Below are 14,248 nucleotides of genomic sequence, written 5' to 3'. Positions count from 1 at the left end.
CTCCCAGGTAAGTGCCAATAGGTCTGCAGCCTTGAGTTCGACTTTTATCCTAGAAAGGTGCTTCATACCTGTTGAGACAGGTAGATGCAGCGATTGTAGCCCCTAGTAGAGGCTGGTGGCTCTGATTTCGGTGGAGCGGTGAATTCATTCTGGGTTTCAGTCAGAACCAGCCAGAACTCTAAAAGAGCTCTCTATGGTGCTGAAACCTTTACCCAAAATAGGCTCAGTGGCTCCCTCTTTCCATCAAAAAGTAAGTCCAGGTAGGTCTATGCAACGCCGTTTAGGGTGACCCTATGGAAAGGAGGTCAGGGCTCCTGTATCTTTAACAGTTGTATAGAAAAGGGAATTTCAGCAGGTGTCATTTGTGTGTATGGAGAACCTGGTGAAATTCCCTCTTCATCACAACCCTTAAAGCTGCAGGAGTATAGTTAGAGTGACCAGATACAGAAGAGGGCAGAGCTCCTGCAGCTTTAACGGTTGTGATGAAGAGGGAATTTCACCAGGTGCTGCATGCATACAAATGACACCGGCTGAAATTCCCTTTTCTATGGAACTGTTAAAGATACAGGAGCCCTGTCCTCCTTTCCATAGGGTCACCCTATAATGCCGCAATGCCTCTGTTTCATAGGAAGGGGAGTTGGAGAAGAAGCCCTTTCTTTGAAGTTGGTCTACAGCAGCCTTTGCCAAGCTGCTGCCTTTCAGATGTGTTGAACTACAACTCCCAGCATGATGCTGGGAGTTGTAGTTCAACACATCTGAAAGGCAGCAGCTTGGGTAAGGCTGCAGGGTGCTGATACCGGAAGTGGGTGCTCATGTCTTCGCTCAGGCGTAGCTCTATGGGCCGGGGGGCGGCCTCTCTAGCCCCCTTGCTGGCTCTCACACGCTGAGGCGACTCTATGGTTGCGGGGGGGCGGGGCGGGGCGGCGGGCTCTTCGCGGGCAGCGGCGGGAAGGGAGGAAGGCTGGAGGAGCAGCCATGGCCAAAGGTATCTCCGCTGGGCGAGCCGGGGATATGGGGGTCGGGTGGAGCCAAAAGGGGGCAGCCCCACGGAGCTCCCCTCCCCGTGCCTTGGCCGGGCGTTTAGCTAGCTGCGCGACAGGCAGAAATCCACCAGGTGTAGCCTTCTGCTCCCGCAGTGAAGAGCTTCACCGGTTGGATTTCTGCCTGCCGAGGTCGTTGTTAAAGTGCCCAGAGCCCTGCTTGAATAGGTGTGTGTGTGTGTGTGTGTGTTATATTGATTATTTAACAGTTGCATAACGGGCAGAAATCCACCAGGTAGAGCCTCCGTTCTCGTATCGAAAGCCTTCACCGGTTGGATTTCTGCCTGCCGAGGTCGTTGTTGAAGTACGCAGAGCCCTGCTTGAATAGGTGTGTGTGTTAAATTGATTATTGTACAGCTGCATAACGGGCAGAAATCCACCAGGTAGAGCCTCCGTCCTCGTATCGAAAGCCTTCACCAGTTGGTTTTCTGCCTGCCGAGGTCGCTGTTGAAGTACGCAGAGCCCTGCTTGAATAGGGGTGTGTGTGTGTTATAATGGTTATTGTACAGCTGCATAACGGGCAGAAATCCACCAGGTACAGCCTCCGTCCTCGTATCGAAAGCCTTCACCGGTTGGGTTTCTGCCTGCTGAGGTCGTTGTTGAAGTACGCAGAGCCCTGCTTGAATAGGTGTGTATGTTATATTGATTATTGTACAGCTGCATAACGGGCAGAAATCCACCAGGTAGAGCCTCCGTCCTCATAATGAAAGCCTTCGCCAGTTGGTTTTCTGCCTGCCGAGGTCGCTGTTGAAGTACGCAGAGCCCTGCTTGAATAGGGGTGTGTGTGTGTGTGTGTGTGTGTGTGTTATAATGGTTATTGTACAGCTGCATAACGGGTAGAAATCCACCAGGTAGTGCCTCCGTCCTCGTATCGAAAGCCTTCACCGGTTGGATGGCTGCCTGTCAAGATCTTTGTTGAAGTGCACGGAGCCCTGCTTGAATAGGTGTTGATGTGTTATAATAATTATTTAACAACTGCATAACAGGCAGAAATTTTCCAGGCATCATCTTCAGGTCCCTGCATTGAAGACTTTCTGCCCTCGTTTGTATCTGGTCAAGCTGTTTTTATAAGGGTACTGTTGTTTTTAGGCTTTTTTTGCTTTTAAACTTTGTATATTTGTTTTAATGATTACTGTTTTTAACTTTTGTAAACTGCCCAGAGAGCTTCTGCTATGGGGCGGTATATAAATGCAATAAATAAATAAATAAATAAATAAGAGGGCAGGGCTCCTGCAGCTGTAACTGCTGTGATGAAGAGGGGATTTCACCAGGTGCTGCATGCACACAAATGACACCTGCTGAAATTCCCTTTTCACTACAACAGTTAAAGAGACAGGAGCCCAGTCCTCCTTTCCATAGGGTCACCCTACATCCTGCCTATTATGCAGTTGTTAAGTGTGCAAGAACTATGTTAGAAAAACAATAGTATAACAACAATAATACTGTAACTTTCTCTCATCTCTGATTTGTGCCTGCCACGCAGCTACTAAACGCACAGGAAATCCTGCCAGGAAATAATATTTTTTTTCTGGTGCTTCACAGGCAGAAATCCAGCAAACGACACTTTCCTGCAATTTTGCTCTCCCTGACAGTTGTCTTAGGGTGTCCCTCCCCTTTTTGACTATGCAGTCAGAGCAAGTAGTTTAAACAGCCGGCATGACATGACCAGTTTAACTGCTGTGTTTTCTCTGCAGTGTGGCAGCACCCGTATCTGAATGTCTTCAAGCACTTTAAAGTGGAGGAATGGAAAAGGTCTACCAAAGAGGGCGATGTGACAGCTTTCATGGTAATGTCAACGGTTCCTGGTCTTCCTTACGGCGTTAAATGTAGCCTTGGGGTTAGGCACTCACCTGGGCCTCATCTACACCAAGCAGGATATTGCACCATGAAAGCGGTATATAAAAGGCAGGAGCCACACGACTGCTTTATAGCGGTATCGAAGTGTGCTGACAACTGTTGGGGTCCATTGACACAGGCCATCTGCCGCTTTCATACCGCTATATCCTGCTTGGTGTGGCGCCTGCGTTTTATATACAGCTTTCATTGTGGTCGCGTTCAGATGGACACATTACGCAACGGAAGGGGGAATAGGCAACTCACCGTGCGTTACTTTACTGGTGTTCCCCCAGCGCTCATCAACATTTTTATGAATGATTTGGACGAGGAGGTGCAGGGAACGCTTATCAAATTTGCAGATGACACAAAATTGGGTGGGATCGCTAATACCCTGGAAGACAGAAACAAACTTCAAAGTCATCTTGATAGGCAGGAGTTCTGGGCTGAAAACAACAGGATGAAATTTAATAGGGATAAATGCCAAGTTCTACATTTAGGAAATAGAAACCAAACGCACAGTTACAAGATGGGGGATACTTGGCTCAGCAATACTACAAACGAGAAGGATCTTGGAATTGTTGTAGATCGCAAGCTGAATATGAGCCAACAGTGCAATGTGGCTGCAAGAAAGGCCAATGCTATTCTGGGCTGCATTAATAGAAGTATAGCTTCCAAATCACGTGAGGTACTGGTTCCTCTCTATTCGGCCCTGGTTAGGCCTCATCTAGAGTATTGCGTCCAGTTCTGGGCTCCACAATTCAAGAAGGACGCAGACAAGCTGGAGCGTGTTCAGAGGAGGGCAACCAGGATGATCAGGGGTCTGGAAAAAAAGCCCTATGAAGAGAGACTGAAAGAACTGGGCATGTTTAGCCCGGAGAAGAGAAGATTGAGGGGAGACATGATACCACTCTTCAAATACTTAAAAGGTTGTCACACAGAGGAGGGCCAGGATCTCTTCTCGATCCTCCCAGAGTGCAGGACACGGAATAACGGGCTCAAGTTAAAGGAAGCCAGATTCCAGCTGGACATCAGGAAAAACTTCCTGACTGTTAGAGCAGTACGACAATGGAATCAGTTACCTAGGGAGGTTGTGGGCTCTCCCATACTAGAGGCCTTCAAGAGGCAGCTGGACAACCATCTGTCGGGGATGCTTTAGGGTGGATTCCTGCATTGACCGGGGGGTTGGACACGATGGCCTTGTAGGACCCTTCCAACTCTGCTGTTCTATGATTCTATGACATGTTGCCCCATCGCTTGGCTGAAACTCCCATCATCCTTCCAGGCGGCTGGTGCTCTTCCCAGCCCTATCCCAGCATGCATTGCAAGGTTCTTCTGGCTGTAGATGAGCGGCCGGGGCACTTTTGGCCGCTCCTGCCAGAGAACTCTATGGCCTACCTAAATAGCGCACGGAACACACAACAGAGCCCTCAACACAACATCTTAATCAACGGGTCTCTGGATAAGCAACAGAGCAACCCGTTGGTTTTCTCCCATGGGTTAAATTGACAAAAGAATGTGCTGCGAGTTCTGTGCCCATTGTACGTTGCCCCCCAGACGACACAATAATCAACACAACGGATGATTGCCTCTTTACACCCACCCCGGTTAATTATCATGTGCAAATGTTGAGTCGTCCGTACCCTGTTCACCTGTGGTGAGTGAAAATAGCTTGCAGGTGATCAGGTGAGGTTGCACTACTGCTGCATATGAACTTTCCCTTCCAGGAGTGGGAGAGACAGAATGAGAGACACAGTCGTTTTCTACTGCTTCTATAGTCCCTCTTGCTTCTGTTATATTCTGTTACCAAATGATGCCCTTGGCATTCTGGAATAGGAAATACAGAAATGTTTTGCGGAGTGCCTTTGTATTTCTGGACAAAATGAAGTAGAAGGTCTGCACTATCATTTGTCTTGTTGCCTGCTATATAAAAACCTGATGGAAAGATATTTCTTTCTGATCACACTACTAAATCCTTCAGTTTTCTGAGCTTTTTTTTTTGCAAAAGTCCCAGCCAGGCACTGGCCAGACCCTGAGCTACTTCGTTCCAGTAAGATTGCTGCATTATTTGCTTTTACACCAAAGCCTGCCTGCTTTCACAAATGTTAAAACCTTCGGCTACTGGAGGCCTCAAACTTCTGGGAGGGTTTGCGGGAGCCTTGTTCTCTGTTCTTTCCGGTTCTGCATCACATCAAAGGCAGCGCAACAAAATGGTTTGCTGGGATTTGCTTAACCTTGTGTTCATTGTGCTTGCGCCACATCACATGTTGGAGGTGGTATTCTTGGATTCCTCTGTTCCACGTGGCAGGTTTTTTTTTATGAGATTTGTGCTCCAATCTTCTCTATTTTATCCTCTCTCTTCAGGACAAGACTCTGAAAGGGACCGTGTATCGCATCAGTGGTGCGGTTCCTGCAAGTAACTACCTCCAGCTTCCCAAGACCAGTACGCAGTCCCTGGGCCTTACTGGTCGGTACCTCTACATTCTCTTCAAGCCGGCCCCAGCCAAATATTTTGTGGTGCACCTGGACGTTGCCACGGAGGTGAGCGGGAATTCTCTCCTGATGGCCAGTGCTGTAGTCATAGGAGCAAGAAGACGATGTGAGGTGTTTTGCAGGGGTCTCTAGTAGCCTTGTGTGGTGCAGAGCAGTAAAGCAGCAGTTTCTGCAGCTGAAACTCTCCCCACAGCCTGAGTTCGATCCCAGCGGAAGCTGGTTTCAGGCAGCCGGCTCGGGTCGACTCAGCCTTCCATCCTCCCGAGGTCGGTAAAATGAGTACCCAGTTAGCTGGGGGAAAGATAATAACGGCTGGGGAAGGCAACGGCAAACCACCCCACTATAAGGCCTGCCAAGAAAACGTCAGCGAAAGCTGGCGTCCCTCCAAGAGTTAGCAATGACTCAGTGCTTGCACAAGAGGGTTCCCTAGTGGTAGTTGTTTGCTGGACCATTGAGCAGGGTTTGCCTTTCTGGCGGGCTCTATAATAGGATCCTGTTGCTAGCTGCTTCAAAAATAGCATGGTGCTGGATGCAGAATTTGGCTTCCTGAGCAAGGCAGCTTTCATTTCTAGAAGATGAAAGTGTCTAGTCCAGGGGTGGATTCCCTGGATGGCCATCCAACCTTTCCCTCATTCTGAAAGCTTGAAATGCCTCTTCCAATTCTTAGTTACTGGCAGTAAGTCTTTTATACTAAAATATGCTGATATTTTTGGCCTTTCTGCCCACTGCTGCAATGCAGCTCCCTGGAGCTACTCTGAAATTAAATTTCACCCTTGGGCTAAAAGAGCTTCCCTGCCCTTGGCCCAGTTGTTATGGTTGTGAAGTTAGGCCTGAAAATACATGGGCAAGGCCTGGTGAAATCACAGGAGCCCATTATGGCAGCCAGGTTGGTCACCGGTACATCTAGGGGTGAGCATATTACCCCAACATTAAAATCACTCCACTGACTGCCAATTAGTTTCCGGGCAAAGTACAAAGTGTTGGTCATTACCTTTAAAGCCCTAAATGGTTTGGGTCCAGGTTCCCTGCGGGATCGCCTTCTCCCATACAGTCTGCCCCACACACTCAGGTCCTCTGGGGTGAACTTACTTCAGTCAGCTAAAACTAGGCTGACATCAGTTTCCCAGAGGACCTTTTCTTCTGTCGCCCCCAGATTGTGGAACGGCCTGCCGGAGGAGATTCGTAAAATTAACTCTCTGTGTGATTTTAAGGCAGCTTTAAAGACTAGCCTTTTCCGGCAGGCCTATCCAGATCAATGTAAAATCAAGATTTTTTAAGATGTATTGATTCCTGTTCTAATGTTGTTCCCTGCCTCAATCCAAAGGGAGAGGCGGGTAAGAAATAATAATAATAATAATAATAATAATAATAATAATAATAATAATCCTGCTGAATATGATTTCCTTTGCCCAGGAATGGGAATGCAGTGACCTGAATAGCTTCTCTTCCCCCCCTCCCGACCCCCGGCTCACTTGTAAACCTCCAAATTAGATTACTGCAATGCACTCTACATGGGGCTGCCCTTGAAGATGGTTCAGAAGCTGCAGCTTGTGCAAAATGCAGTGGCCAAATTGATAACTGGAACCAGAAGGTTCGAGCATACAAGACCCACTCTAGCCTGCTTGTATTGGCTGCCTGTACGTTTCTGAGCTCAATTCAGGGTGCTGGTTTTAACCTATAAAGCCTTACACGGCTTGGGACCACAATACCTGATGGAACGCCTCTCCCGGTATGAACCTACCTGTACACTGCGCTCAACATCTAAGGTCCTCCTCTGAGTGCCGACTCCGAGGGAAGCTCAGAGGACGGCAACAAGGGAGAGGGCCTTTTCAGTGGTGGCCCCTCAATTATGGAATGATCTCCCCGATGAGGCTCGCTTGTTATCATTTTGGCACCAGGTCAAGACTTTTCTCTTCTCCCAGGCAGTTAACAACATATGCTGAGGTTTTAACTGACCCCAGAATAGTTGTTTTAAATGGATATTTTCTGTTTTTATGCTTTTGATGGTTTAAAATTTTTATATTTGTTTTTAATGTTCACTGTTTTTAACCTTTGTAAACCGCCCAGAGAGCTTTGGTTATGGGGCGGTATATAAATGTAATAAATAAATAAAGAAAGAAAGCATGGGCTTGCATGGAAAAGGTCCCCAGTGCCATTCCTGAAAAGGGGTTTTGGGCAACAGGGAAGGGAAATTCTTCTCTCTCCTTGAACCCTGCTGCAAGTTCAGGTAGACAGTACTCAGCTAGATCTCCTGCCTCGGTATAAATACACCAATATCTGTAATGTCTTTACGACTGGAGGTCGGTTATATTATTTATTTATATGATTTGTATCCCCAGCATCCAACATAGGAAAAGAAAAGCATTTTTGGCAGCTAAATGATGCAAAGTAGTAAACTATGCAAAATAAAACAGAAACATGCAAACATCTCTACGAGTCGCGATATAACGTTTATTTTGAGATAACTATTATTATTTCTGAAGCGCAGAGTGTTTTCGGCCTGCGCAGTGAGAAACCTGACCCGAGCGAATGTATGTCTTTATTTCCAGGACAGCCAGGTGGTCCGTATCTCGTTTTCCAACCTCTTCAAAGAGTTCAAGTCGACAGCCACGTGGCTGCAGTTCCCCTATGTTTGTGGGGCAGCCAGAGGGTCGGTCTACGAAAGCACAGCCAAACCTTCCAAAAGAGGTAAAATGCCTTCTGAAGTCCCCCGTCCCCATCCCCCCGCTAGCCCTGCGAGCTTTCTGATTTGGACCCCGTGCAGTGATGGTCACTATTTTTCAAGCCCGAGGAACTTTGGATCCAGGCACTGCTACCGAGGCTATTTGGGGGAACCTTTCTCGAGTTGTGTGTGGGCCTCCCTTCTCCCCAAATCAAGCAACAACTTTGCTGGAGGCATTTTGGGCCCTCTCTTCCCCCTCTACATTGTCCAACCAAGGTCTCCTCTCTCCGTCACTAAGGAGGTAAATTCCAGCAGGCTCACTCGGTCCTTGGATCGGGATGCAACTTTTCCTCGTCACCGAGAGACTGCTCTGCTCTACTCAGTGTGGCAGAATGTCCCAGCGTAGGTCCGCTTTGCCCTCTCTGCCTTGCTTGCACATTCAATTTCCCCTCCACCACTGGTGTCTAGGCAGTGCATCGCTGCAGCTCGCCAGTCACAGCGCCCTCCGCCACATTGCTCCTCCACCCCCACTGCCGATTGGCTGATTGCTCCTGTGCCCTCCTCTTCCCCCGACTCCCCACTCCCAAAGCCCCCTCCCGTGGCCCAGATCACAGCAGCCAGCCCACTGCTAAAGCAAACGATAATGCAAGGTTAGAGGGCCTTTGCTGAGAGTCACCAGAAAAAGGAGAGAGAAAATGAGAGAGAAGCAAAGAGCCAGCGGCCCAAGAAGAATACTGCTCTGGTGGCTAAAATCCAGGTTCTCCAAGAAGCCAGGTTGTTGACTTGGCTGTGAGTTGATCTTGTGGGGCGAGCAGAATGTAACTATGGGTGAAGAAGTAGAGCTTTTGGCAAACACCCCCCCCCCAAAAAAAAATAATATTGCTTGGGCATTTATAATACACGCTTTGGGCTTTTCCCAGCACTTCCAATTCATCTTAGCAATCCTTCCAACACTCCTGTAAAGGAGACCGTGATAGTTATTGTAGTGGAATTGCTCCGTTTGGCTTAGCAATTCCCCGGCTGGAGAGGGGGGATCTCACTCAGCCAGCCCAGACACACGCCCCTTCACTGCCGCTTGTTAAGCCTTTACAGTCTAGGTTCTCAAGGAAACCACACCACACTCCAGAAGTAGGGACCAAACGCTTTTATTCTTTACACACATACACTCCCACAAGGGCCCACACGCTAAGGTTAACACTTAGGAGGTTTGGGGGAAGAACACAGACAAAGGAATAACACACATAAACAGCAGGGACTGACACTTCACCCTTCCCTTTCACACGCTCAAGCCTAACAGGATTCACACTCGCTCCCCGCTTAACCACCCCCACCAGCCGTTACTCTGGCAAGGTCCCTTGCCCCAGTTGTACCCAAACCTAGTCTAAAACAAAACAAACACCTAATTTCTGCGACTCAACCTTTACTGCTCACCCCGACTTGGCTTTACGCCACTCGAGCTAAACTCCTTCCCATAGCAGCCGCATGGAGCCTCTGCAGTCCAGCCTGGATGCCCCAACTCGCCACACATACGCTGGACTCCTGACACCCACAGGAAAGAGGCCGGACCCTTAGGTGCCTAAGCCTTTTATCCCTTTCTGGGAACCCCTTGTCACCAGACCCATACTGACCAATGGAAACCCCCTAGCAATGGCTTGGGACCACAATACCTGACGGAACGCCTCTCCCGACGTGAATATACCCGGTTACTACGTTCAACATCTAAGGTCCTCCTCCGGGTGCCTACTCCGAGAGAGGCTCAGAGTGTGGCAACAAGGGATAGGGCCTTTTCGGTGGTGGCCCCCAGACTATGGAATGATCTCCCTGATGAGGCTCGCCTGGCACCAACGCTGCTATCTTTCCAGCGCCAGGTTAAGACTTTCCTCTTTGCCCAGGCATACGGCAGCACATCTTAATCACCCACATGTTTAGTTTTTTAATGGTTTTTAATGCTTTATGTGTGTATGTTCTGTGTTTTAAAATTTTAAATTTTGTATACTTGTTTTTATCTCAATTTTAGAATGTCTGTAAACTGCCCAGAGAGCCCTGGCTATGGGGGTGGTATATAAGTGTAATAAATAAATAAATAAACCCACACCTCTCCCGAAGGGGGGAATGCTCCCAGACATTGCACAGCTGCAATGGTTCCAGCCCTGGGAGGCATTATCAGATGCCAGGCACTTCTCGCCCAGCGTGGCCGTGGCATTTCGCTTGCTACTCCCTTTTCAGACACAAGAAACCCCTCTCCCTCTCCCTGGGATGAAGCAAAAGATGTGCTCTTAAAGGGGCCGTGGGCCCAGCCCATGACAGCTATCATCAAACCTTTGGGGACAGAAGCTGAGAAATCTTAGTTTCCCTAAGGCTGCCTAGTACTTTTTGTGTTTTGGGAGAGATTGGAGGCTTCCAGGGTCACACTCTTAGCTGCCCCACGACCAGTCATTTGAAAATGACAGCAGGGGGGTGGGGACAGATCTGATGGCCATTCTTGATTTAAGGTTTGGGAGCTAGGATTTGTGTGTGTGTGTGTTAAGTACGTTCAGAAACTCAGGCGTGTGCTTGGCATGAATTTGCTTTCCTTTTCCCCCTCCTCCTCCTCCCTCCCAATCCCCTTTCCTTTTGTGTCATGTCTTTTAGATTGTAAGCCTGTGGGCAGGGACTGTCAAGAAATACTTTTGTAAGCCGCCGTGAGAGCCTTTTTTGGCTGAAGGGCGGCATAAAAATCCTTAAATAAATTAAATGAAGCTTCGGCTATTGGGCGGTATAAAAATGTAATAAATAAATAAAATAAATAAATAAATAAATGTTTTGTGTCCTCAGATCTGGTGGGCCTGGCCCCCAGCAACGCGCGGTGGACTTGCCTGCTCCTTGACCTCCGCCACATTCTCGCCCTGTACTTGAACCGAAGCTACAGCCATCTCAAGAGCGTCAAGCTCTGTTCCAACCTGCTGGTGAAAAACCTGTTCACTAGTGACTTGCTCTTCGACCCAGGTGAGAGTTCAAAAGAGCTCGTGCAAAGACCGCTCTCTTCATGGTTGTTTAAAGCCAACTGCCGGCTGCCAAGACCTTGTGGTCAAGGCAGCTTAACGATTAGGCTGCTTGAGAGGATGTTTGAGTTTTAGGGCTCTGATTTGCCCTTTACTTCCTAAGTCCTTCTCAGCTCTTCCTTTTTCGATGCTTGACCCAGCGATGTGATCTGCAAGGCCAAAATAATAATGATGATGATGACAGCGGCGGCAGCTAGGAGCATCATGAGTCACAGTTGTCACTTTGATGGAGCCAAATACTCAGGTTGCTGAGTATTTGGCTGCATCAATGCAAAGCTTTGCATATACAAAGCCTTGCGTGACTCAGACATGAGTGGGGAAGTGGAGGCATCTGGTTTCATGTCTAGCCCTGCTCCCCCTGGGTTGGAAGAAGGCGTTTCAGGTGATCAGTCAGAATCAGACTCTGAAGTAGAGGAGTCAGTGTCAGAAACAGGCCAGCCTGTACCGGTGGGGGAGAAAGCTCTCACGGGCTCTTCACCAGCTGGGAATGAACTCTCTCTAGAGCTTACCTCTTCAAAAACAAACAATACACAGTCAGTGGGAAGCCAATATTCTTCCAAGGGGAAGAGCATGGAGAGGTTAGCCAATCCTAGAGTATGCCACAAACTTAAACAGGCAGAGCTAAAGGAAGGCGAGAGAAAGTCAGCCTGGCTGGCATCCCGTCAGAAGCTGCCTCAGAACTAGTCTCTCTGAAGTTAACGCGTCTTGGGAAAGGGCTTTCCATTCTTCTTAAAAAGACAACTGTCTTGCTTAGTTTGCATCATTTTACCTAAGAAAAAGTTCCTAGAGGTTAGACTCTCTTCAAGTGGGAAGAGATGTTTATTACTTGAATAAAGCTTTGTAGATTACTTAGCAAGCCTCGTTAGTGTCTCCCAAGAAGGCAGGAGGTTGTGAGAAACACGTCATCTGGCAGCACCGAATGCAATCATATCCTCATCCCTAAAAGGCCAGAGATCAATACAGGCACTGGGATGCGGTATAGCATCAAAATATGCATATTAATTCATATTTCCCGAATTTGAATTAATATACATACTAAAACAGCTAGAGCATGGTCGGAACACAAGAAGAGCCATGCTGGATCAGACCAAAAGGATCACTTACTCGGCCATTCTGTTTCTACAGTGGCTGACCGGATGCTTCTGGGAAACCCCCAAACAGCACAATGAGTGCAGTAGTAACCCCCATCCCTCCGCAACTGGTATTGCGAAGTAGAGTGCTTCTGATACAGGATGTAATATTTCGCTCTCATGTCCGGCAGCCATTGGTAGCCTTATCCCCCATAAATGTGTCTAATCTCCTTTTAAAACCATCCAAGTTGGCGGCCATCGCTACATCTTGTGGGGGTGAGTTCCATAGTTTAACTACCGTATTTCTTCGATTCTAAGACGCCATCGATTCTAAGACGCACCCCATTTTTAGAGATGTTTATTTGGGAAAAAAGGTCATCTTAGAATCAAAGAAATACTTCCCTCACCGCCCAGCCAACCTCTCCCCCCTCCACACACTTTCTTCTAATGGTTGTGTCCTTTTCTTTTTTCCCTCTGTGAGAGAAGAAACTGCCGTTTGCGCGGGAAAAAGGGGGGGCGTTGAAACAAAGAGTAAACTTAACTCTCCAGTCCCGCTCTTTACTTGTCTGTGCACCAGGGGACGACGACACGCGAGTAAGTCCCATGGAAATCGATGGGACTTACGAATAAATTTGCCTAACAAAAAACCAGGCGCTTACCCAACCAGCTCCTCCTTGCTCGCATGGCTCACGGCTGCTGCAGGAGCTTCCACTTTTCCTCTTACCGTATTGCTTCGATTCTAAGACGCCATCGATTCTAAGATGCAGTCCATTTTTAGAGCTGTTATTTAGGGAAAAAAGTGCGTCTTAGAATCGAAGGAATACGGTATGTGCTGTAACCCCAGCATGTAGAACTCCAGACTTTCAATTAGTGATAGGATGCTGCTGACTAGCTTGCATTGGTACAGATTCTGGGACATTAGCAGCAGTTTCTTGGCACACCATTGGATTCTGCTGCCGTATTGGCCTTTGACAACGGCAGTTTTCGCAGGAAGTTGATATACAGAGACTCGTTGTAGGGGCTGGAATACTTTTCTCATAGAAGTGCTTCTGTCTCCTTCATCCCTTTGTGTGCTTCTAGCTGTGAGCTTCTCTGAGGCCCATCAGTCCAAACTGACGTTGCGTGGCGTTTCACCCATGCCGCGAGAAATGGCGTTTCCTGTGCCAAAAGGCGAAACTTGGCATGACCTCTACGATTATGTTAGGTATGTTTCGCTCAATTCTGTTTCTGTAGTTCTGTGTGGAATTCCAACTCTCCTGCTTTTGTTTCTATTTCTCACTGATGTGTCTGTAGTATGGAGGTTAAAGAGGTGTGTGTGTGTGTGTGTTGTAACTGAGTGCTATGTTCCTTTTATGCATGTTAATTTATTGATTTACGGTATTTTTACCCTGCTCTTCGGCCAAAAAAGCTCTCAGAGCAGTTTACATATAATCAATTAAACAAGACAGTCCTTGTCCTCAGGCTTACATTCTAAAAGACACGACACAAGAGGAAAAAAGGAGGAAGGAGGAGGAAAAAAGCAGAAGTCAGGCTTCAGTTCTTAGTTTCAAAGTTCTTATAGGTGTTGCTTCTGGCCAGGAGGAGTGAAGTGTTCTCCCTGCAGCTGCTCTCCTGATTTTCGATTTCTGGGGCCAAGTTGCTTTCCCCCTTGCCATGATGTTTCCAGGGAGACGGGGGGAACAGCCTCCCAGTGACCCTTGGCATGTATATTTCTGACCTGTTGCATTCTGTGTTCTGCCCACGTATAACTAGGGTTTGACATACTCAAACATCAGCCAAATCCAAGGAGATCATAGAATCATAGAAGAGTAGAGTTGGAAGGGGCGTGTAAGGCCATCGAGTCCAACCCCCTGCTCAATGCAGGAATCCACATTAAAGCATCCCTGACAGAAGGCCTCTAGTGTGGGAGAGCCCACAACCTCCCTAGGTCATTGCTTCCATTGTCATATTTCAGCCGAACCAAATAGACATGTGGCCAGCCCTGCTCAGTGAGAAAGGAGATGCCCCCGCAGAGACCGGTGTTGGCATTGATACTGCATTGGGCATCCCTGGACAGCCATCTGCCAGGTATGCTTTAAGGTGGATTCCTGCATTGAGCAGGAGGCGGGG

At 48.0% G+C, this 14,248-nt stretch overlaps 1 protein-coding gene across 1 annotated transcript in view; it reads left to right on the top strand.

Annotated features, from left to right (window-relative positions):
* The first annotated feature begins 952 nt into the window (after window positions 1-952).
* The window catches only part of WDR90 (WD repeat domain 90), an 81,060-nt gene continuing 67,764 nt past the window's right edge, over window positions 953-14,248 (top strand). The window contains exons 1-6 of the mRNA XM_063142965.1: window positions 953-985; window positions 2,735-2,826; window positions 5,238-5,414; window positions 7,916-8,054; window positions 10,843-11,013; window positions 13,220-13,343. Of these exons, the coding sequence (XP_062999035.1) occupies window positions 976-985; window positions 2,735-2,826; window positions 5,238-5,414; window positions 7,916-8,054; window positions 10,843-11,013; window positions 13,220-13,343 (713 nt within the window). The 5' untranslated portion in view covers window positions 953-975. The remainder of the gene's footprint in view (window positions 986-2,734; window positions 2,827-5,237; window positions 5,415-7,915; window positions 8,055-10,842; window positions 11,014-13,219; window positions 13,344-14,248) is intronic.

This window comes from Elgaria multicarinata, chromosome 17 (genome assembly GCF_023053635.1).
Source record: "Elgaria multicarinata webbii isolate HBS135686 ecotype San Diego chromosome 17, rElgMul1.1.pri, whole genome shotgun sequence".
In the NCBI taxonomy this organism is placed as follows: Eukaryota; Metazoa; Chordata; class Lepidosauria; order Squamata; family Anguidae; genus Elgaria; species Elgaria multicarinata.
This window is presented reverse-complemented; position numbering and strand designations above follow the sequence as displayed.